The sequence below is a fragment of the Fringilla coelebs genome (genome assembly GCF_963513975.1).
Source record: "Fringilla coelebs genome assembly, chromosome: 6".
NCBI classification, from domain to species: domain Eukaryota; kingdom Metazoa; phylum Chordata; class Aves; order Passeriformes; family Fringillidae; genus Fringilla; species Fringilla coelebs.
This window is the reverse complement of record NC_140034.1, coordinates 6,429,165-6,454,392: the sequence shown is the minus strand read 5'-3', so window position 1 is coordinate 6,454,392 and position 25,228 is coordinate 6,429,165. Positions and strand designations below refer to the sequence as shown.

The following is a 25,228-nucleotide window of genomic DNA, read 5'->3' as shown; positions in this document are numbered from 1 at the left end:
ATATGTCTTATGCAAGCTGATATTTTTCCAGAAATTTAATCCTGCGGTAAGATAATGAAAATCAACACATCATGCAGAGAGATTAGGAGAGAAAAGGGGGATGCAAAGTCATCAGGTGTTTATAATGCTTTAAAATCCAAAATGCTTACTTGAGGATTCAAAATAAAAGTGCAGAACTAAGGGAAAGCAGACTCAGGTTCTTTCCTTCCCTCAAAGTTTGCCTGGTGTCAATGGGGACATGATTATGGTCACTTGGGTGGGTCACAGGCCATCCCCACCAGCTGCCTCCAGCTTTTCAGATTATTCCCATTGTCTAAGTCATAGAAAATATGAAATAGAAAAGACACAGATCTGACCCAGTGACCACATACCCTGTCCTGGGACACACCCTGCACGTACAGCCAGTGACCAAGCCCTGAGCCACCACAGAAAGCTCCTTCCTAAAGGTCAGTAAATGCTGCTGGGTAGCTAAGGTTCCAATTGCAGTTCAGAGACTGCAGTCAGAAATCAAGCAAGGGAAACCTTTCTGTGAATTAGTGTCAGTAGCAAGAGGTAAAATACCAGAAAAAAGGGGAAACACAAAGAAGAGGTGTATGGTCATTCATGCACGCAAGCATGCTGGAGTACCATTATCTTGTGCTGTGCTGACCAATTTTTCACTTCATTTCTCCTCTAACCTTTTTTGGTCCCCAATATCCTTCAAAAGCTTTCACTGTGTGTAATAAATGACAATCCATCATACCTCAGGGCTCCAAGCCGATGAGCTGTCAGTAGCATCATTTACTTCCAATCCCTGGTTGGCAAATGCTGTCTCCATTTCCAGACGTCCTTCCCTGTGTGACTGGCTGACACCATCCCCAGTTCTGGGCTCCATCCTGGGCCCTTTGTGCTGCCCAGTGCCCCTACTCCTGGTTGTTGTTCTTGAACCAACAGATGCATGGTCATCTTCACGGCAGGAGAGGTTGTCTTGGTAACTCAGTTGGCTTAGTCCATCTAGATCTAACAATTTTCAGCAAGAAAATAATTTCAGAAGGATTAAAACAAATTCCTCCCCCTTCCAAAATGCGCCTTTCTCTCCTTTCTTTTATTTTTTTTTTTAACTTTTCCCTTATCCCCAGTGTTTACAATAGACAGCTTCTGTTTCCTGCAGCACTGAACCTATAAAGAAATCAATCCTGTTTAAATCAGCATTTGATGGAGGGAACGTGGCTGTTTCTCACCCCTTCCTGAACTGAGAAACCCATTGCCTTTACTTGAAGGAATTATCTACAAAATTCAAGTGGAGTGTCTGGGATATTCAAGTGCAGCCCCAAAGCAATCTCTCCTATGAAAACACAAATCAAACTACAGAAAAGCACAGCAGAGGCCTGATGAACAAGTATCACAACTTCCTCCTGTGCAGGAGGAGGAGATGACAGGAGCTGGCATCGTCCTCAAGAGCATGGTGCTGGTGAGGAAGGCAGCTTCACAGACAGAACAGAGGGCCTGAGCATTACCCTCTCACCCATCCCTGAGAGCTCAGGTGAGCAGCTCCAAAAACCAACTAGGAATCTCTAAATCCCGCGCTTGGGCTGAATTTTCCTCCCAACGGCAACAGAGCGGAGATGTGTTACCTAATTTCCTAACTGATTTTATTAGTTTTAATTCATCTTGTCCTACACACACGTGCTCCATGGGCTAGAGTAAGCTTCATTAATGAGAATAAAATAATTCACACCACAGATTCTGTTTCTACACCACTGACATCTCTGTTGTGAACACAGGGCATTTTTCCCTACTTGAAAGCACCACTGAGAGCTCTCTGGATGGAGAAGCACAGATAATTGCATGTCTAGGGACGCAGATGAAAATAACAACATGATTTGGCCTTGGATGTGGCCTGCAAACACTTTCAGAAGAAAACCAGGGACATTCCTCCTCCTAATGCATCTCATGATGAGCCTTGCTTCAGGAACACAGAAAGAAAATTCTGCCTCCATCTCTTTCAAATAAGCAAAAAGCAGTGAAAGCAGTGAAAAAATGAGTTGTGCTTCCAGACAGCTGATGACAGCTATGAAAACATAACAATTCCCTTAGCAAACAGAGCTGTTTGGGGTTTGAAGGTTTCACAGAAGGAGGTGAGGTTGGAAGGAGCCTCTGGAGATCATCTTGTCCACGGCCCTGCTCAAGAAGGGCCACATGTTTGTTGCTATGAAGGTCACTATTAAAGAACAATAATTTTTCTCAAATTTGGTCTCAAATTCAAATTTTAAAAGATAGTATTAATTACTGGGTTTAATAGGAGAGTATTAGTTTGAGTTTGTCAAATGAATAAATTGTTTTATTCCCTTTCTGATAATTGAGATCAAGAATCTGGTGGCAACTGACATGGAGGAGACTGAGGTGCCCAACAATGACTTCTGTACTTCTGTCTCAGTTTTCACTGTCAGCTGCTTGTCTCACATCTCTCAAGTCCATGAATCTCCAGGCAGGGGCTGGAGGAATGAAGTCCCACCCATCTTAGGAGAAGATCACGTTTGAGACCCTCTGAGGGACTTGAGCATCCACAAATCTGAAGAGATACATTCCATGATCTTGATGGAGCTGACTCATGCAGGAGAGACATGGACCTGTTAGAGCAGGTCCAAAACAAAAAAAATTGTCTGAAGGCTGAAACACCTTTTGCATGAAGACAGGCTGAGAGACTTGGGCTTGTTCACCCTAGAAAAGAGAAGGTGTCAGGAAGACCTTATTGCTGCTTTTCAGTACTTGAAGAGGGGTTACAGGAAAGATGGAGAGATACTTTTTGCCAAGGCCTGTTGTGACAGGACAAGGGTAATATTTTGAACTGAAACAGGTGAATTTAAATTGAATATAAGGCTGTGAGGTGATGAGATCACTGATTAGCACAGGCTGATCAGAGGAGCTGTGGGTACCCCAGCCTTGGATATGTTCAAAGCCAGGCTGGATGGGGCTCTGAAGAAGTTAATCAAGATAGGGGGGATTGAACTAGATAAATTTCAAAAGTCCCTTTCAACCTGAGTCTTTCTATGATCCTCTACACATCCCTCTGTCTTAGAACAAAAACCCCAAATCTTTCTGAGTAGGAGAAATTCTATGTTTGGCCTTAGCAGCAAATGTACAGTTTCTGATGCTTATCTGCTCCGCACACACAAAATTCCAATGAGAGGAGTGGGGATTATACTCAGGAAACATTTCCTGCAGGTGAACAGATGTCCTTGTTCCTGTCCTTGGCTGCTCTTTCAATTTAAGAACTCAGAAATTAGGAGAATAACTTTTTCCCCTCTCTTCAACTATGAAGGATCTCCACTCTCCCTCCCAGTAAAATGCTTCAAGCACAGGCACTTCAACCAACAAGTCTGAGAGCATCTCACAGCTTCATAATTATGGTCCTCTTCCTCATGGGAGATGGTCCTTCAGGAGCAAAGAGGAATCCAAATTCATCTCTCTCAAATTCCAGGTGAGAGCTCTTCTCACTCCCTTCTGAAATGCAGAACCCATCTCTTCTCCTCTTCCTCATCCTCCCATCTGGCAGACCTAGTTCTGAACTGAGAGCCCTCATTGTCTCACCTGAGCAAAAAGTCTTGAGTGAGGGTAGAAAGTAATTTTATTTTTTTTGCCATTACTCCCTTCTTCTCTACAAAGTCAGAAAACAGAAAGAATTCAACATAGGAGCATAAGCAAGAAATAAAATCACAGAAATTCCACGCATTTACTGAGACTGAATGGATACAGGCACTCCTTAAGGCATTTAATTAGCAAGCCAATGTCTAATACACATTTAAACAGTGGGTCATCCATCAAAGCACACACCACACAGCAGGCTTTCAGAATAAAATGCTTCTGTAGTAAGAAATTATCCTCACACAATTGTCTTGTGGGTTTGACTCCTGCTGGGATAATATCTAGATCAATAATAGAGGAATTTTCAAAAACTACATTAAAGCCATAAAAGTCTACCCGTAACAGGAGAACTCCAGAAATATATTAATAGAGCAAGCCATCTCCATGAGACTCAGGCACAAAATGAATGTGTTAGGAAAGCAAAAAATGTAGTATTCAGGGGAAGTAAAGAAAAATGTGATTCACCCAAACCAATCAGTGAAACAGTCTGGCTTTTTCTTTAAATTTAAAGCAGTTTTGGTAAGAGATAATCACGTATAAATACCAGTATTGGATGATCATTACAGGTAATAGACCAACTATACAGACTAGAACAACTACACCTCTCCAATTACATCCCTTCCAACATTATATTCACAAAATAAATGTTGAAAACAAAAGTTCCTCCTGTAAAGGAAAAGGTCAGAGCAGTAAAATGCCTGTAATTTACCTGAGAGATCTTTAAGGAAGAAAATGTCAACCGTCTTATGAATACCTGACATGAATAAACAGCACAGCATCAGGGACAGAGGTTGAGAAAGCATTATCTGAACTTTAATTAGCCAAGAGTCCCTGCAGAGCAATAGCAGACAGTTCTAAGATTAAGGGCAGAAAGTACTGTACAATGGAAAAGTGAGATTTTTCTTAAGAACCCTGTCTCCCAAACTTTCCCTTTCAGGTCACATGTTCACAATCCAGGAAGGAGGCAAGGGGGATACTGGGTAGCAGAAATCACCAATAAATCACAAAAGTCTGTGTTCAGGGTTGGAGAACTGGCTGTGAAAAAACTGTGAGATGAAAGGATGAGCATGACCTCCCAGTAGAACCCTAACAGGAACTGGGATATGGAAGCCTCTCTCCAAAGATACAAGGAATGCTTGGCACATCAAACACTGAAAACCAGCTGGAAAAATATTGTGCAGTCCCTCCTCACACTGGAAGGCAAATGTTCTAGCAAATTTACAGTATCTTTTTTTTTTCAATGACACATAATCTCTCAGCTCTATGAATCATTGTAATGTGCCAAAAGAATGTCCTGAGAGGTCTCATCACTTCCTAAAGCCCACTGCCAGAGTTAAAAGATGGAGACTGGTAGATCTTGCTGAATTAACACCACATAGTTCATTAATCAGCAAGAAACACAGATGAAGAATTTATGTGTGCTTCTCACCTGTGCTGACCAAGGGAGTGTTTGCTATGTGAACTCTAAGGAATCACTTTGCTTCCATGCAAAAAAAAAAGAAATTAAAATTACAAAAAAAAAAGTCATGTCTTTTCTTTGAAAGAAATTAGATCCTTTCTTTAAACTGTATAAAAACTCATGATGAAAGCTAAGAACCTGTTTAAATTTAGTCCAGAGGAAAAAAGGATTTCAGTATTGACCAGGGTACCTCTAGACTTGAAATCCTCCTAGCTACAAGCAGTGCTTTTTCAAATCCCTCTTCCCATAAGACAGCAGAGCTATGGCTTAGTGGGCCTGAGGAATATTTGCCCTCACACAGCAGCAATTCTCTTGCCTGGCCCCTGCTACAGCCCCAGTTCCAGACCACTCTGCAGTACCTCTGCACCCTTGCACTGAGACCACCCCATAGGGATACCAAGCAGTGCTCCTGCCCCTGGCAATTTGGAGATTAGCCAGCAAAAGAGTGCTAAAAAAACTTCCTAGAAGAGCCTCAAAGGAGCAGAATCATTATGTAATTATAATAAATCTAAACAAAAATGGCCTGTAAATTTTAGGGGTTAAGGAGAAAAAGGATCTTAAATTTCAAGTGACATTATGCAATCAGGCCAAGATTGTTTAATTTACCACATGCTGGGTAATAGCCTGAGAAGGCTCCATGTTTCCAGAAGTGAAATAGGCTCTTTATTAACAGGGTGATTTGCAGAGAGGCTGTGGGCAGAGCTGGCATTCCAGCCTGTTCCACTCCCCAGAGCATCCTGCAAACGCTTCCTTCATGCTGTGCGCACTTCAGGATATATTCAGGTTACTACAAAGATTTTTCAACAGGTGAAAAGTTAAAGCTAAATGAGTCCAAAGTGCAGACTGTCACAACAGTGAGATCAGAACCAGAGGGTCAAGGAAACTCTCCTACAAGAACACAGTGTGAGAAGACTCTGCCCTGTGCCAAGTCTGAGTGGGAGAGAAGTTATTCAGGGCTCTCCAAGGTGCTCAACTTTGCTCTGTGCCTGAGTTTGCTATAGATTTTGGATTATGTAAGAAATGAAAACTACCAGCAATATGTGTAAAAGGTCTGTTAAGAGTACACAAGGAGAAGAGAAGCCTCAGGCAAAGCCTGAACATGCCATGATCCCTTCCTAAATGTTCTTCATCCTTCCCACCCAGAGGATCTGCTCAGTGCAGGGTGTGATGCACCCTTGGGGCACAGGGATGGCTTTGCATCTACAAATCTTTGTTTTGTGATCGTGGCACCAGCTAGGTTCCTCTGAAAACAAAAGTAAGAGCAACTCTGCACCATGTTGTACCAGAAGAGCTAGATGGAGAGATCTTCAAATTATCTAATTGGAGGGTGCATTAAATTCAAGCAATTATATTTCAAAATTAAAACACTCTATTGAAGTAAAAACAAAGGGCACTTTTATGGCTCTTCCCTCTAATGAACTTCTCTGGATTTTAGAATGTGTTCAGGCCAATTTTCTAAATAGCTATGTTTTTAAATGCATTTCATCTCTGTTTGTATAAAAGAGTCATTACATTAGTCCATGGAAGATCATAAAATTCTTCCCTTCTGTGCCATAAATTTTTAGTTTCTGTCATTGCCTGACATTTGGCGTATGTGCTGGCAAATGATACAGCATAATTCATTCAATGTTCACCTTGTGTTTGTGAAGTTGTTACGAAAGGAGACATTCAGCTTCTGCTAAAAGGCTTGCTAAAGACATGACTTATGTGGCACAGATAAAAAATAATTACAACCAAGTCCTGCAGTCTTTACTCTGGAAAAATTTCCAATAAAAATCCATGAGAATCCATGAGAATGGGTTAAGGAAACAGAATTCAATAACAATTTGCAATTAATGGAAAGATCTTAATGGACTTCAGCAAGTCTTGGACCTGGATGCTTCCCTCTAAGTATTTTAGCTGCAGGTAACATCAGGAAATCAAGTTCAGTAAGAGAGAATGGAAGAGCTAGGACTTGTTCTCCACAGCAAAAGAACCTCTCTGTGTTGAGGCTACAGATCTCAGACTCCAGCTTCTTGAGGCTTTTTCCATGCAAGCAGTACCTCTGCATCCAGACACCTCTGTCCTGTGCTCCTGGGGGCTGGAGGGCAGGCAGCTGAATCTGGGTCTACACTCCACACCTACTTTTTATTCAGATACTTCTGATCAAAAGCTATGTGATCATGACACAGAGGTCTCAAACTGCCTGAAGATGCTTCCTGTTCATCCTCCTCCCTGCATCTGCTCGCTGGGAGAAAAACACAGCTCAGGCTTCAGCCAGCCTGCTGCTCCTGGCCAAGAAGCCAGAGGACACTTTTGGCTCTCAGGTGCATCCTCTGGGGAGAAAAAGTGACCAAAGATTTAGGGAGGGCTGGGGCATGAACATGAAAATCGCCTGCTTCTTCAAACCTCTGGAAAGCTTGATAGTGCCATAGTGTATCAGCAACATTTACATGTTATTAGAGCCTGCTCAACTCTGCCTCTTAACTTATATATTTTTTTAATGAAGATATTTAACAGAGCAAAACACAAAGTCACAACACACAGAAGAACCTTGTAAAATCATTTGCATGTGCTAAAATGAAGTAGTAAACAAAGGAGTTGAAAACTTTTTCCTGCTTCTATGCCCCTGCAGCCTCTGCTAAGGTGGGGAGAGAACTTTTGTGCAAAAAAAGGAGCTCAGATGTAACCTGCTCATGGTGGCACCACCAACACATAAATAGGGCACGTGGCTAACAGGCACTGCTGGCTCTGTCTGCCAGCAGCAGATGAGCTCTGGAGACCAATGGAAATTACAACCTTTAAAAGTGAAGATAACATAGCTGAGCACATCCCCATGCTGCCATCACGGGCATGGGGCATGGCTGTACCCTCAGCAGTGCTCAGCACCCTGCAGATAGGAGAAGGAGTGTGGTGTTTGTGAGGGTCCCCAGGACGAGGGAAGAGATGAATCTGACTCCATGTCTCAGAAGGAGGACGTTATGTTATGTTATGTTATGTTATGTTATGTTATGTTATGTTGTGTTGTGTTGTGTTGTGTTGTGTTATGTTATAATATATTATATTGCATTGCATTACATTGCATTATATTATATTATATTGCATTGCATTATATTGCATTAATACTATACTAAAACTGTACTAAAGAAAAAGAAAGGATACATCAGAAGGCTTAACAAGAATGAATAATAAAAACCCATGACTGACTCAGAGTCCCACACAGCTGGCTGTGATTGGTGATTAAGTTAAAACAATTCACGTGGAGCCAATCAAAGATGCACTTGTTGGTAAACCATCTCCGGACCACATTCCCAAGCAATCAGATAATTATTATTTTCATTCTTTTCAGAGGCTTCTCAGCTTCCCAGGAGAAGAAATCCTGGAGAAGGGATTTTTCAGAAAATATGACAGTGACAAAGGAGGGCTCAGGACATGCTCTGTATCCTTGGCCTGGCTTGGTCAGCATGGAAACACAGAGACTTTTTGCTGATGTCCCTGCCAGCAGCACCAGGGGAGCACAGCAGGGTGCTGGGAGCAGTGGGACACAGCAGTCACTGTGCACACTTGGGTTTGTGTGTGAAGAGCCCAGCTGGGAGCGGGGTCAGGCCACAGCTCGCTCTGCAGCACCCAGGGCATGATTTGGTTGCCAAGACTCACTTTGATAATCTCCATGGCAAACCCCAGCTGCTGAGCAAACAGGTGGAGAGGGAGGCTCTCCTGTTTTGGGAGGGAAGGCACCTTCCTCCACCTCAAACCTAACATCAGCCTCAGGTGAGGAAACAGGGACCTGCTTTTGCACGCTCTGCTTGGTCCATTAAAAATCTGCAGGATGAAGCTAATGGCAAGTGCTGTCAGAGCTCCATCACTGTGCCTGCTGCTGCACAGGAGGCAGCACTCCCTCCCAGGACACAGCACCGAGCAGAAGGCAGCTCCTTTCATGCCACCATGTTGCTAGGTTTGACCCTCTGCTCCGGTGTGCCACAGCCTGCTCTTCCTGCTGGAAAACTGCTCTCAACTGGAGGAAAAAAGCTGGGTTCCTACTCTGATAGAAGTGAAAAGCTTTTAAACATTAGTTTGTAAATGGTCGGTAAACAGCTGTCGTAAAATTTGATTACTTTTATGTAAGCTATTAAAAATAACCTTCTTTGAAATTTTCTTGGATAAAAATTATTTCAAGCTGTAACAACCCTATGGCCTAAATGTGATGCAGTCAAATAATCAAAACACATAAAAATAAACATTCCTTTTTCAGCCTAATACCTGCATTTCTGCCCACAACTCATGTAAACTCAACCAAATGTATCCAATTGCTCAGCAAATGCTATAAAATTCTTTTAATATGTGTATGTCTTTTGGGTGATTAGGATAAAAATAAAAAATTATCCCAGTTTGACCAAAACTCTACATTTCAACTTCCATTCTCACATTTCAACACATTCTCAGCTTTCTAAAAATCCTGAGTAAAATAACATCTTTGGTAATTAAGCCACACCTTTCACCATTTTCTCAAACAAGTGTAACATTAAAATCCTGCATCCATGGGCATGACCCAGTCAAATAATCAAAACACATAAAAATAAACTTTCCTTTTCAGCCTAATACCTGCATTTCTACCTGAAGCTCTACCAAATGTACCCAATTGCTCAGCAAATGCTATAAAAATCTTTAAATATGTGTATATCTTTTGGGTGATTATGATTAAAATAAAAAATTATCCCAGTTTAACCAAAAGTCCACATTTCACTCAACTGTCTAAAAATCCTGAGTAAAATAACATCTTTAGTAATTAATCCACACCTTTCACCATTTTCTCAAAAAGTGTAACATTCAAATCCTGCATCCATGGGCGCGAGGCTGCAAACTTAGATAAACGTGCCTTAACATAATGTGAAATTCTGATTATTACAAGAAATTTTCCAAAGGCCACGTGGATGCAGGACTCCTGGACAGCTCCTGTGACGACACTGAGCTACCTGCAGCCCCCTCCAAAACACAGCAGAGCCCTTTTTCCAAGAGAGGAGGAGAAGGGTGCAGGGATAGAGGAGAGAAGCTTGGCATGGTGTGATATTTTATTGGCTGCTTGACATTGATTTCAACTTCCCCAATCCCCAAGGCACGAGTGCATCACTTGTTATGACAGAGGCTGCTATTCCTCACAAACATTTGGAAGCACACAGGCTAATTAAACTGTGGCACTGGGGAATCTGCAGCAAATGCCTGATGTGCCTGCTGCTGCTGAATCGCTGCCTGAGCAGCGACAGCTCCCTGTCAACTTAATATCTCTGTATTAATAACAGTAACTTAACCCAGGAGAGAGGAAAACGAACACCATTCAAACACACAAGTGGCCTGATTAGCAAAGGACAAGGGGGAAGCATTTTCTACATCACCATGGAAACTTAAATAAAGGGCCCGTAATTACAATCTAAATTCTGGAAAGATAATGAATACATCTTGAGATCTGCAGATGTTGTGTAGCATATACATATTTCTAGCAACTTCAACTCAATTACTTCTATGCAGCATCTGTTTTACAAATCAACTTCCCACTGCTCATAATGAGGCATGTGGGATTTTTTATTTTTTTTTTCCCCAGAGGAGACAGTGGGGGAAGAAGAAGGGTGACCTCTTTTTTTTGGCAAGGTATTTCAAACCACCCCTATTTATTTAGAAATTTCAAACACCCAGTCAGTTACAAAGTTAGCTTACAGGCATCCAAATACACCAAGCTAAAATGCATGAAATAAATAATTCAAGAATTTGCTGCAGTGTTACCAAGTAGAAAGAATAACTTATAATTTGCTCCAAGCTTACCCAAGAAAAGAAAAAATTACTGAATAAAATACATCATGTAGGTGTGAAATATAGAGGTACTGCACACATCCTGTCTGCCTGCTTGTTAAAAAACAACAACAACAAAAAAGAATCATTTTGTCTGAACAATGGAAACTTCCCAAATGCCAAATTTCTGGTTTTCCTATACATTTAATGCTGCCTTTGTGCATCCACTTTTTCTTAGAGATTTTTGATTCTGCTCTATAGAAGTCAGTGAGAGTTTCAATGGGAACATCACCAAGCCCTGAAAGAAGCAGGGTTAGTAACAAAAAAATGTATTTGATCTCATAACCAAGACAATATCAGTACATCTCTGCATAATGCAAACACTCAGAGCATCCCAGGAGCACTCACTGCTGTGTTCTTTGCTTCTACAAAAGCAGTCACACAGGCCTGGCCTTAAAATTTTCATGATCAGGATGACAGAGAGGAACAGTGATCTGCAGCAGCTCCTACCTCAGCAAAACCCAGAACTGTGCACAGAAAGAAAAGCTTTTCTTTGGAAAACTGGAAAGGTCTGTGGCCAACAAGGGACTTGTTAAAGCTTCTCAGAAAAAGGAGGAACATTTTGTACAGGGAACACCCAGCAGCACACATGGAGCTGCTCCTACCAATTCCTGGGTGGCTGCAGCTCTGTAGGAGTTTTCAGTCTGGAGCCTTCATCCTGCTCTTGCTGTCAGCCACTTGAACTGGGAATTCAAAAGCACAAAGTATCAACCTGCCTGATTTAGGCTTGACTAAGGAGCAGGGCACCCAATCCCAGTTATTCCCTTAGATCCCAAATGTGTTAAAAAATGCTGGAGCAAACCCAAGCTCCTACACACTGGCAGGACACCTCTGACAAACAGCCACTGGTCATTTGCTGCTGAGCAGGATTTCTCCTTGCACCATCCCTGTGTGTTTTCACCCCTTCCTGCCAGGTCTAACAGCCAGGGAATATTTGGTGTTCAGTGCTGAAGGTGAGGGTTTCCCCTCTCTGCTGAGTGTCAGCAGACAGTGCCCTGCTTTTGCCTCTCCATCTGTCCTCACTCCATGACCAAACCAATGAGGAAGCTCCCCAGGGTGAGTTTATTGGGGTGTTTGCATGTGATACAGCTGGAGGGAATCACAGCTTGGAAGGCTTTGTACCAGGGATATTTACAACAGAAATAATTTTCAAGAAAAGAGAACAAAACAGCAAAAAAAGAGAGTAATCAGAAAAAAAAAAAAAAAGACATTTTTTGGCTCTAACCACCTCTACAGTGAAACAATACAGCAGTCAGAGCACTACACCTCAATTCTGTGCACACAGCTGTGCAAAGAAATAGAGGACTGCCCACAGAAAACAGCATGAAAAACAGCATATTTTCCTGTTGTTTCTTTCCTACACCCAAAATTGGATTTTAAAAATAGGAACATGGGATTCCACGTCAAACCGGCTCTCGCTGTGCTGCCTAAGGTTCTTCCATAGCTGTAAGAAATGGCAGCCAAGAGACTGAACCACAATCATCCCTGATTTTCCCCAATCACCTACTTTACATCTTACATGTGGAGCAAAAATGAGTCAGGCTGCATTTATTCTACTGGGTTCTATTAGCAGAGGCCCAGGATTTGTGCAGAAATGGAAGGAAAAAAGAGATTACACACTCTAGGAGACACTGCTAAGCCAGGAAAACCCCTGGTGTGGATGCAGTTACATCCATGAGTCAGCCTGCACCTCCCTGACAGCTCAGTTTGGGTTGTGTGCAGGAAACATGCAGCTGCAGAGGCAGAAAAGCACCTTCTGTCAGCTGAGTGTGCTCTGGGGTGTGGGGCTGGAAATGCTCATGGGCTCAGAAACTCAACATTGCTGGATGCCAATGGCTGGTGAAGTAGAAAGCGCTGTCCTTTCCTTCCAACCAGAAAACAAGAACTTTCCCCTCACCACTGTTATTTCCATAACCATTTTCCTGGTGGTTTTCATACCACAATGGGTTGAATTTCTTCAAGTTACCCATCCATCATTTCTTCATGTTGTTTGTTTGGCTTGGATGTGAACTTCCTCTAATGCAAGGCAGTCAGCTCCTAAACCTCCTCCAGTATGTTTAAGGAAGTTTCTCTGCATTAGGACTTATTGCTTTCAGCTAGCAGAAATCAAACTGGCCAAAGAAACATCCAGAAAACTCAGGCCACTGACTTTGCTCCTCTTTAAGGCAGTTTCACCACTCCACACAGGACCCAGGGTATGCACAGACCATTTGAACCATCAGCTTCACACCCACAGGGCTTTGTTTGCTGATCAACAGTGTGGAAATGAACTCCCTCCAAAAGATATTTGTTTGGATTTGATACAGAAAACAACTGCACTGCAACACGGCAGATATTTATTTTCCCACTGATTTTTCTAATTGAAACTTTGTTTGCTGCCAGAGGGTTGATTCACCACAGTCCCCCTTTCCTGTAACACCACAGCACTCCTGGGAAAATCACCAGCTTTGGGAGCAGCAGTGGGTGGGGATGTGGTGCAGCAAGGCTCACATGGTTCAGGATTGAAGCTGTCACCCAAAAGGGACATCCCTGTCCTCCTGCCCTTCCTCTCTTCCCTTTGTTTTGGTTTTAGCAATCACATGGCCAACTCACCTGGCTCAAAAATAACAGGGAAGGAGCTGCTGGCTCTTGTTGGAAGCAAGAGGCTGGGATGAGTCATGGCAAGCAGCTCAGCTGTGTGATAGGGGAAGGATGCTGAATTTCAGCTGCAGTTTTACTTCAATAAGTGGCAATTGCAAACCTCAGGCCCAAGGGGTTTGTAGCTACATTATTTATGGCAGTAAGTCTAACCCCCAAACTGACCTTGAGACACAGAACTCCAGCAAACCACAGGGCTCTCATTAATCCAAATTCAGGGCTTTCTCTCCAGCACCCCCAGTCTCATTATTTGCTAGAAAATACTCCCACACCAATTATGCTGTACAGACTGTACAGGTTTGAATCCCTCTCAGCCTGAGGAGGCAAATTCCTCCAAACACCCAGCTTGGGGGGGCAAGTCCTCATGAGTTCCTCCAGGGATGCTTCACCTCACAGGGTTCTGAGTTCTTGAGCAAGAGAAGCACCTGCCTGGACACGAGGGAACTTTCAGGTGGTGCAGTGATGCCATGAGAGCATCAGCTACTGTCATGGTCATGGGAAAGGATTTTCTACAGATTTTGCTATGGACTGATTTAAGATTCAACCCAAGCCATTCTTGTTTGTCTGCAAATAGGTACTGATGAAGTGTCCCTTAGTCCATCTGTGGAAACTGCATGAGAATCACACAAACAGCATCTGTGGAGGTACAACCCAACCACACTTTCCTCATTACCTGCCAGAGCCCCAAGTCCCAACAGTGACATTCTCGGTCCTTAAAACTACACAGCTTTACCTCCATGACCGTAATCTCCATATTTGCTTTCATTGCAGAAAATTAAGTTTCCTCTTGGTTACTAAAACCACTTGAGGTGTCTGTGAGGCCACTTAAAATGATGGCTGCTGCCACCAGGTCATTACAGCAGCCAAAAATTACCTGGGCACAGGGAAGTCATATCCACACCCCTGTCTGGCAAAGGGTGAAGATAACACCAGCTCACCTTCTGGCAGAGTGATCCCATCGTATATAAGTTTACATTAATGGGGTTTGTGCTGTTAAGAATTGCAAGGAGGGAACAGGGACGGATTACCTGTGCTTCCTCCAAGCCCCTGTCTGGCATTCACATTCTCTGAAAAAATCCCTTCACCAAGGATTTTTCTCCTGAGAAGCTGAGAAGCCTCAGAGAAAAGGAAAACAATTCTTATCTCATTTGCTTCTCCTGTGTTTTGCTCATGTGGAATGTGTTTGGAGATTGTTCACCCACAGGTGATTGTTCCATTGGATTCTGCTGTGAGTTGTTTTGACTCTTTGGCCAATCAGGGCCAAGCTGTGTCTGGACTCTGGAAAGAGTCAGGAGTTTTCATTATTAGCTTTATAGTATTCTGTAAGTATCCTTTCTGCATTCTTTAGTATAGTATAGTATTCTTTAATATTATATCATAAAGTAATAAATTAGCCTTCTGAGAAGATGGAGTCAGATTCATCATTCCTCCCTACAAATACAACACCCCTGCAGGCCAAGCTGGCAACAACTGCAACAGAAAAGAAAAACCACACACACACACACACCAAAAAAAAGACAAACAGTAGTACTGTTTGTGTCAGCACACAGAAATACTATGTTCCAGCCCTGCACAGAGTGCTGCTAGTATTGCCTGCATGTCACCTCCACCACAACACAATGAGATCATTCACACCTGCCTCGCCTGTAGTAGGAGAGGGAAGGTGAGGAGGCAGGGTTTCTAGGAGAAAGGCAGCATTTCCCAGATGCTGCCAAGATGCTGTTTATTGGTAAATGAAGTCTCTTGAGTCCTAAACAACCTTCCCAGAGGAAGATAGAGTCGCAACTGCCATATGGAGAGTGGGAAGAGGATGTCACTTAGCGAAATGGATCAGAAAATACATGCACAAACACACACGCTCACACACAATTTGTTCTGTAACTGCACAGAATGGCAAAAGCCATTTCATCCTCTCAAATAAATCCCTCTCTATACAGCTTATGCAACCTTCTAGATGACAAGAGCAGATGACAAGTGCTCCTGAACACAGCGTCCTTCCCCATGCCCCAAGGGAGATGGGCACGAGGAAATTCTGCTCACCAGACAAGGAACTTGGTGAAAACCCAAACCCCTGATCTCCTGTGGCCTGACAAAGACACTGTGTCTAAAATCACTGACTGAGGATGAACAGCAACGCTGACGGGCCCAAAAAGAGCTGGTAATGGTACCACCTTTGAGAAATTGTGGTTTGAACCACTGTTTGGCTTCACTTCCCCAGCTGTGAAGCTGACATGCCACAATCCACCCTCCTTCTGGTGCTGTTGTGTTCTCTCATCCCAACTCACATGTGACATCCTGCAAGAAGATCCCTCATAATCTGAAAATTTGAAGAGACAGAACTGCAAAGGAATACTCTAAATACAAGTAGGAACATTGCACCACCTTCTCAAGGACAAAAGTCTGTGCATAAACACTTGGAGTGGTTCTGAGTTTCCCAGAGAGAAAGAATTCAATGCAAACTCACGTCTGCACTTCACTTCAGAAAGCCACGGGCTGGCATCACATTCTTCAAACCAGATGCTGTCCCCAGTCACGTTTGTGCTTCATCCCACTCAAGCTTCCAGGAGCATTTTGTCTGAAGTGTTTTTGTCCACTGTCTGCCTTTGCTTTCACCCCCTTAGTCTTCCTGGTGGTATTGATTCAGTGTAGCCTCTTTGAATGTCCTTCTTGGAGTACAGGCAGTGATTTTTATAGGGTTACATTCTGGCTAGAACACTGGCTGGCTCCATACCCAGACAGGTGATAAAATTCATAAACACTTCACTTCTCAATGTGGAGACTGGCCATCTATCTATTTTAGTCTCAAGTTCAGGCAGAAATTTAATTTATCACATAATGAACATCTTCTTCTTAAGGGTATTCTTTGCTATATGGGTTTACAGGACCTAATGAAAAACTCACTTCTTGCCTAGGATTTCCTGCCTGTATGAAGGGTCATTTACTGAGGTCAGGAGTATTCATATAGTGCAGAAAGTATAATTTCCTTTACTACAGAAATTACTGGCAAAAATCAATGACCCCTGTTAAGTTGGAGGCCAAGGTAAGTAAAAGCAATAGTGCTCTGTAGATTTAAAAACTCCCAGAGCCTCAGAGGTGTGCTTCCCCTCACACACATGCTGGGGAAAACTAGCCAGCCATCTAGACAGGGCTGTCACACTTCCCGGCATGCCAAGGCCACAAAAATTATTTAAGTGTAACTGGAATGCAGTCTTCAGCTGGCTCTGAGGTTGTCCAGTTGATGGAGGAGAAAAAATCTCTAAGGACTTTTTGCAGTGGAAGTGCTGTGCTCACCTATCCATTACAGCAGTGCTGTGAGCAGTGCCAGACAGCCTGGGAGACTTCCACCCCAGCACTCACTCGTGCAAAAATAGTTCAGCTCTCACTCAGAAGGCTCAGCTCTGCTGCTGTGCCTCTCCCTGTGCCTTTTCAGGGCAGTGTCTGGTGAAAATGAGAACTTAATGGTCATTTGGTTTTTTGTTTGCAGAGGACACCAGCCCAGGGGGAGAAGTGGGCTAAAGCCCTTGCTTTCACTGCTCACTCATTGCTTTCTTCACTTTTCTCATTATTGCTGTTTTTTCCCTTTTGACTCATGCTGGGAAGCAGAAGCACTGGCCACCTCTACCCTTCTACTTGCAGTGCACTACTTTCAGACGTGGTTTTTTGCTCCCCTGTTTGTTGGTTTGGATTTTTTTATTTTAGTTCTCAATCCAGCTGTGCAATTATAGATCTGGCAGCCACCCCCAGTCAGCTGAGCAGCAGCATTCCAGCCATGGGGGGATGCAAAGGCTGCTCTCTCCCTGCTCTGTGCTGTGAGGCAGCTCCTCTGCCACAGACACTGAGGTTAAACAATGGACAAGGCTCTGAGAGAGAGAGTTCATCTGTTTCTGCAAAAATCACAACTACACCATTTGCCACTGGTGGCAGCAATCTGCATACACAGAAGGCTCTGCCTCGCCATCATTAACTTCTTAAGCCAAACACCTGGCACTGCAATAATTCCTGCTGAGCTTCCTTCTCAGTGTTGAACTGTGGACCAAAAGCATTCAAAGTAAAACAACAAAAAACCCCCACCAACTTTTCCTTGCATTTGTTTGAAAACTTGCTACAACTTCACTACCATCTTTTTATTCCAGAGCAGCCCTGGGCAGCAGCCAAATCTGCACCCTGTGATTAACCTGCTCATGGTTTCTGATGGACATCTGACTTAAAAACCCAAGAATTTCCTTGCTTAAACAATTTATTAGATCCCTAAGCCTAAAATAGGTTTTCAGTAATATGTGTGCTGCTTCAGAGCCTAAGAAAATCTACTCTGGGAGCCAGGAAACATTTCCTAAGATGCAAAAATGGGATCAAAAACATATTTGATAAAAAGGAGAAGGAGTAATGATGGTTTTTAACTACAGTGTTATTTTATTTCATCTCAGAAGCATGCTGACAGTTTAAGAGAAGGAAACAACTATTGGATTTTGTTTGCATCTCTTTTAACACAAAATTATTCTCACCTAGGGCTGCAGGGCTTTTCCCCCCTAAACCAAATAAACTATATATTGGAATGACCTTGTAACAGGTTTCTGTGGCTCTTTAATCACCAGTGACTGCTAAATGAAGCATATCTATTTTCTCTGCTACATTACTATTGGCAACCAGGTCTTCAGTAAGTGCCCAGAAATATTTCCATGGCAACAAAAAGCATTCAGCATTGCTACTGTTTTGTGCCAATTTAGCTTTAAAATATTCTATTGTGGAGAGAAATATGGTACATTAAGTGAAATAAAGTCAAGATGCAATGTTCTGAAAAGAATACAAGGATAAACAGGAAATACGTATTTTGCAGAAATGGGGGGGGGGGGGGGGGAGAAACCTGCCAAATGGAAGGAAAAATGTTCAAAGCTCATTTTGATGCTACTGAACAGCTTTGCTGAATGTCAGCAAGTCCATGTGTCACTTACATTGTCACTTAGGGTTAGGTAAAAAGCTAACAGAAATAAGGATACCTCGAACATCTTCTCTTGATCATTTTAATCCATGACTGAAATTTTAAGTTGCCAGGTTATTACAGCCTCTCTGCATGTCTAGGTTACCATCAGAAGAGTTCACACTCTTGATGTTAGAGAATGAATCTAAAGGAAAAAGAGGAAATAAAGAGCTGAAAAATAAAACACAAAGAGCATGTGTGTTTTGGAAGTGAAAGTTCACTTAGAAGAGCAAAACGAGTTCTTCCACATCAAAGGGTCTGTGGAAAACATTTTCAAATCACAGTTCAGCACTTTCTCTCCATTATACAACTTAGTTCTGAGAGAAAAAGGTATGAGTTCCCAGCCCTGTAACCCTCAAACAGCCAACTTTGGTGACTATGAAGTCTTGAGACCATTGGCTGGCCCTTTTTGCAGCACATTGCAGAGATAAAAAGATTAAAGTCTGTCTGATACCATTTGGAATGACATTCCCTAAGGTGCAAAAAGCTGTGCAGTGCTCCCTGAAGTGCTTGGTGTGCAAGCAGAGAGCTCTAGGAAGCAACACTGTAGGTGCTGGGAGCTCCATGGGACCAACCTTCCAGCCCACAACGGCTCCAGGAAGGTTAGGGAGAAGGAAAGCCAAAAAACATGGAGAGAGTCAAACAGCAACTTGAGCAGGACCTGCTCTCATCTGGGAGAGATGCCCAGAGGGACCCTCCCTTGATCTGCAGGGATGGGTCACTCTGGCATCTGCCTGTCACTAAGTGCCTCACCAGGACACTCCATCTGGTCCATCCCCCACCCCTCAGAACCCTCTTTCTCAGAGGTCCCTGCAGGTGACAAAAGCTCTGACCAGGACAGCAGCTCCTTCCTGGGCCGCATTTCCTTGAGAGCTCCCCAGCTTTCCTCCAACCACTGTGAGCAAGGGTCCTGTGGCCCAGGGACAGGGGGCTGCCCTGGGAATGCTGCCTTTGGACCTGGCTGAGCCCCAGGATTTGCTGTGGGTTGCTCCAACAGCCCCTCCTGAAGCTCAGGGCTGCAGGCTCTGCAGGAGACAGGTTGAGCCCTGGGACAGTGTCACTGTCATATTCTCTGAAAAATCCTTTTGCCAGGATTCCTTCTCCTGGGAAGCTGAGAAGCCTCAGAGAAGAGTGAAAACAATAATTATCTGATTGCTTCTCCTGTGTTTTGCTGCTTTGGAATGTGGTTGGAGATTGTTTATCCAACAGGTGGTTGTTTGATTGGTTTAATGAGAATTGTTTTTATTTAATGACCAATCACAGCCAGCTGTGTCGGGACCCTGGAAGAGGTCACGAGTTTTTCATTAGTATCTTGTTAAGCCTTCTGTTTGTATCCTGTCTGTATTCTTTAGTATAGTTTATAGTATTCTAGAATAGAATAGAATAGAATAGAATAGAATAGAATAGAATAGAATAGAATAGAATAGAATAGAATAATAAATTAGCCTTAATAGTATTCTTTAGTGCAGTATTCTTAAATATAATATCATTAAAATAATAAATTAGCCTTTAAGAACATGCAGTCAGATTCACAATTCTTCCTTCATCCTGGGGACCCCAAAAATACCACAGGACAGCACTTGTCCAGGAGGATGCAGAGCCCCAGCACTCCCTGAATGGACACTTTGTGCCCTGCTCCATGACTTCTGTGCCCACACTGCTCCCACAGTCAGGGCACACACACAAACCCAGCCCTGCTGCACTGGCTCAGTGCCTGGACAAACCTGGGGGCAGGATATTGCCCAGGCAATGCACAGGGTACCAGAAGGGAGGGGCTGGCCTCCAAGAATTATAACTCTGAGATCTTTAATCTGAGAACTGGCAATCTTTCATTTGGAATACGAAACAAGCAGTCCCAGTTTGGGAGGCAGAACAGCTAGACCAAAAGAGCTTTTTAATTATTTACTCCCTGGCCATAACAGAGTGAGAAATAGCAATAAAGAAAAGAGCTAATTTTACAGTCATTAAAGAGCACCATCAAGGTTTATACCCTCTCAGTCTGATATTCCTGTTAAATACAAAAACAAACAGGCTGATCTTCCACAGTCTGCACAGAAAAGGCTAAATATGTAAGACTTCCCTAGAAGCCAAGAGTGAAGAAAAGCTCCTGGTCATAATAAAACAGACATTTTCAAGAGCACTTACCGCCTGCTTAAAAAAAAAAAAAAATTAGATATTTGAAGCCAAACTCTGTAAATCCTCAGTGAGCCTCAACTTCTTAATCAGCTCCATATTGTAGAACCCAGCCCCCCCATCCTCTTTTCACCCTCATTCCCTTCCTAGGATGTTTGTTAAGAGCAGCCAACAAGACCCAAGGATGGTGTCAGCAGGACTGCAGCTTTCCTGGGTACAGTCAGGATCTGTGTCTCCATCAGACCTCTGTGAGCCAGGAAACCTCCAGCCACACTTGTGGTGACACTGAGCGAGCACAAGTCATGTGGCTGAAATTCAGTCCTGGGCACAATCCCCTGAAAACACTCCTGCTGTCATTTAAAGATCAGAAGTCATAGTTAGGCCTATTTAAAACTGAAAATATCAAACTCAGTTCTCCTTCCCATAATCTCCTGCCTGCTGTCTCCTCAGTCTTGTTTGAAAAGGCTGTGGGGGCGGTGGGAGGGGAGGAAAGTGATTTGGGAGCCTTTCATCCATAAAATCATGAGATACGGCTGGCTTTTTAGTACAGCATTTCACAGCACATGGCACAGTAACATCTTGAGATTCCTGGCACAAAGAAACAAGGTTTGAGATTACATATATATAAATATATATATATATCTTTAATAGCAATGACGCAAAGGCAGATGGTTCTCAAAGCAAAGGCTTAAGGCTAAACATTCCCTTTGAAGGGTCCTGCTCCCAGAAACTGAACAGGGAGGGAAGCAAAACACTCCTTGCTGCAGCAGCAGGGCCTGATTGCCTTCTAATACACAGAACTGTCTTCTAATACACAAATCTCACCCTGGAGATCTCCAATTCTTTCAATGAGATTAGTCTCACAAACGAGGGAAGGGTTGGAAAGGTTAGATTTTTTTTTTTTCCTTTGGGATTTGGGGAGTTTTATTTTAGCTGTGGGAAACAGAGACAACACAGAACATACTGAGCAGATTAGCAACTCAATGAAACCAACAGCAGAAAGGAAGGCCTGGGTAATGCAGTCAGGGTGGTGCCAGCTGCTTACCTGCACAGCGTGCCGTGCCATTAGCACTGCTTAAGGAGCCCCCCAAGCTGAGGCTGTGCTCATGAGCTCCCATCCTCCAAGAGGGCTCACCTTCTTCCTCAGCAATGGGAGGAAGCCGATCAGGAGGCTGGAGATCATCTTCACTCATCCAGTAGGATCCATTGGCTGTCAAGGTCCTGCTGCTTTCAACGCCCTGCTCTGGCAAGGTGCTGCTGGTTTTAACCCCTTTGTGCCTCTGTGGACCCGTGTCAGAGCCTTGGGGGAGGTTTTGTGAAGCAAGATCAGGGCCTCCAATGTAGCTGTCATCTCTAGGATAGAAGTAGTCCTCATCCCAAAGGTCCAGGTCTTGTTCATCTTCTGATCCCTCAGAATAATCCTCATAAACTCCTCCATTATTCTCCAAGTCCTGGGTCTTTTCTCCTTCTGGCTTTCGACCCACTCCACTCAGATTCAGCAGAGAGGCAGATATGGAGTCTCCTGCTTGTTGGATTGCTTCATACACTTGAGACATCCAAGAAGACAGTGGCTGGAGGAAATTGTGAGCAGCCTCAGAAGCCATGTTTAACACTATGCCAGTGTCTGGTGATCAGTTCTTCAGCTTTGCCAGCATGTCACTTACAATTCAGGGAGCTACAGAATAAGAAATTACTGTAAATTGCTTGTCCATCAACACCTGTCGACACACTATCTATGTAAGATGACTAGAACTGAGAGGGGGAAATGGAAAAAGCACTTCTACCCATTGAGAATACTACCAGAAATCCAGAAATGATGGACAAATTGCACATATTCCTGCAGAGATCTGGAAAGCTCTTATTCAATTGCTAAACCTTAGATAAAAATAAGAACACAGAACCTTGGAACACAAGTAACTTTTTGAAGTGCACACACTCTGGATACAGCTGTCAATAGACCTGGGGGAAAAAAGACACAAAACAACCTGTAATCAAAAATCTCAAATAACCTCCTGCCCCAATTTCCTTAACATTAGCATGAGCAGGTGAGAAAACTGAAGGGAGGAGAATTTGGGGAGAATTATGTTTTGAATAATGAAAATGACAGGCCTAAAGCTTGCAGTAGCAGCCCATGGCAGACAAGCATCTTGAGTGCTTTGCTCCAGAAAAGCTATGAAAAAACTCTCTCTGCCCATAGCCCAGAGCTGTTTTGACATTCACAGAAATGGAAAAAAAAAAAAAAAAAAGCCAAACAGAGGAGGTGTAATATTACAGGTACAAAATTACTGGGAACAGAAGCAAGTTAACAAAAGCACTGGTGTCATCTCTATATGATGCTTTCTCAAAATTCATCTAAACTCTAAATAAAAACATAACTTGCAGAAAGTTAGCATGCCTTTTTGCCCAATATACATCTTCCCACAGTATCACAAGACAGATATTCTTTTAGGAACTCTGAGAAGGAGAAACCTACAAATAGGATGATGGGTTTAGGAAGAAAGAATTAAATAGGTGCAGATTTTAGATTAAAAGACAAATAAAAAGAAGCTACAAAATAAATATAAATGTCTTGCTGGATTGAGAGGTCTAAAAGCAATCAAAGTGTAAAAGGGTACATACAGTGTAACACCAAGAAAATAAGCTCAGCAGCAATGTGTATTACCTTGTGAAATGACCTCCAGAGAAATGCAGTGGGAATCTCAGTGTTGTGGACTTTAAATGGAGCATGGACTAAGGAGATCCCACTTTGCTTGGTGAGCAGCTCCTTTAGACATGAGATCAGTGACTTAAGAAGAAGACCTTAGCTTTTAAAACACCTGTGCCAAACAATTTTGTTCAGTGATGTTGATTTATGCTGCAGACACTTCCAACAGGTTTATTGTCAGCTTCAGTTTGTGCTATGAATTGCAGCCCTAACAAGGGCAGTAAATGAATGTGGGTTACTAAAGGCATTTTAAGAGCTGTAGCTGTCATAAACTCCCTGGGCTCAGGGCACACACTGTTCCAGCATCCATCTGGCAGCCTCCAGCCCTCAGCTCAGCCCCTGGGATCCAGGTAAAGCTCCCTGCCATGCATTAAATCTTTGGCAAGGAACAGACAGTGCCATAGCCTCGCCTCCCAGGTGAGCTGTTCCCTTCCCTGACTCTCCTCTTTCCAACCCTGCCCTTGGCAAAGCCTCTCTGCTTTGTGCAATTGATTTTCTCATAGACCAAAAGAGATTACAAGCTCCAAACAACCCATTTGCAGCATAATGTGGATTGGCTGCTGGTAAATCACAGCACCAGAGAAGTCACTGGGAGGAGATGGAACTTTAGACAGGGAGATTCTCCCAGGCATGGAAGGGCTCTGGTGGGTAAGTGCTACACCCATCCAGATACTGGATTCATTTTTAACATGGCATTTATTTACAGGCAAGAGCAAATGCATCTCTGGCTTCTGATGAGAGGAGAACCTCACAGTGCTCTCCCTCTCTCTCGTGGCAGCAGTGGCCCTCAGAGGGATGCAGGCATCCAGAAGTGATAGCTAACTGATGGAGATAAAACACATGGGTGCTGAAATGAAGTGCTGATCTGTTCTAAAAATCAACAGAACATAGCCATGTGATATTTGCATGGGGAATAATTAGCTCCTCTTGTTATTAGATTTTGGAGCTAACACCTGATTGGTCCAACAAAGCTACCCCACTTCTGGGTGCTGTGGCTGGCTACATCACAGACTCTGACACAGGGAGGTTGGCACCACAGCCATAAAGATGGAGAGAGCTTTCAAGGCAAGATTTTGCTTCAAGGGAAGTAAAGCAGTGATCTAGATCCACCTGCAGGGCTTGGATGTGGTCACTCAGTCATCTGAAACAGCAAATAGAACTTGAACGTGAACTTTCATACAGCAAACAGCTGCCTGTGGCTTGTGGGGAAACATGGCACGTTCACAGGTACACACATGCACGACTCTACCCAAGCCTGGGACATTTCATTGAACCCCAACAAGTGGTTTGATTTCATTTTATAGACAATAGACAGACACTGATGTGTATTTCACCCAAAAAATCTAAACCATTTTGCAGTAACACCTGCGACTCACACGTGCAACTTGCAACCCGGTGCCTGCATAATCTCTAGAGGCAAAAGCAATGTCTTTTCCAAGGTTCCTGACTCTCTTTCACCTTTGCTTTGCTTTTCCTACACTCCTCTTACTAAAGACTCCACAATCAGTGATATGCTGAACAACTGGAGTTCAGCTGAATTATAAATGGTTTATTTTTGTTCTTGCAGCAGATGGATAAAATGTGTAACAAGCTGCAGACAAGTTTAGGCGGGCAAGAATTTTACAAAGTCACCAGAGGATCAAAGGGGGCTGAGCTGTGTTACAGGCTTGCTGTTTCCCAGGAGCTCTCTCCATTAATTAGGAGACACTGCTCTAACAGCATGTTTATGATATATTTCACAACGTGGCCTTTTCAACATAACAGATTTTTACTTTTGATTTCTCTAACAGTTTTGACTTGCATTAGAAGGAAAAAAAAAAAAGAACTGAGAGAAGCATAAAATGTGTGGGAAATAGGAAAAAAAATCCATTTCTTT

The 25,228-nt window shown here is 43.2% G+C and overlaps 1 protein-coding gene across 1 annotated transcript in view; it reads right to left on the bottom strand.

Moving 5' to 3' along the window:
• The window catches only part of SYT16 (synaptotagmin 16), a gene marked incomplete at both ends in the record, with an annotated part of 39,538 nt that extends 17,286 nt beyond the window's left edge, over window positions 1–22,252 (bottom strand). Inside the window, 2 exons of the mRNA XM_084207882.1 lie at window positions 743–999; window positions 21,694–22,252. Coding sequence (XP_084064008.1) covers window positions 743–999; window positions 21,694–22,252 — 816 coding nt within the window. The remainder of the gene's footprint in view (window positions 1–742; window positions 1,000–21,693) is intronic.
• Between the last annotated feature and the right edge of the window lie 2,976 nt (window positions 22,253–25,228).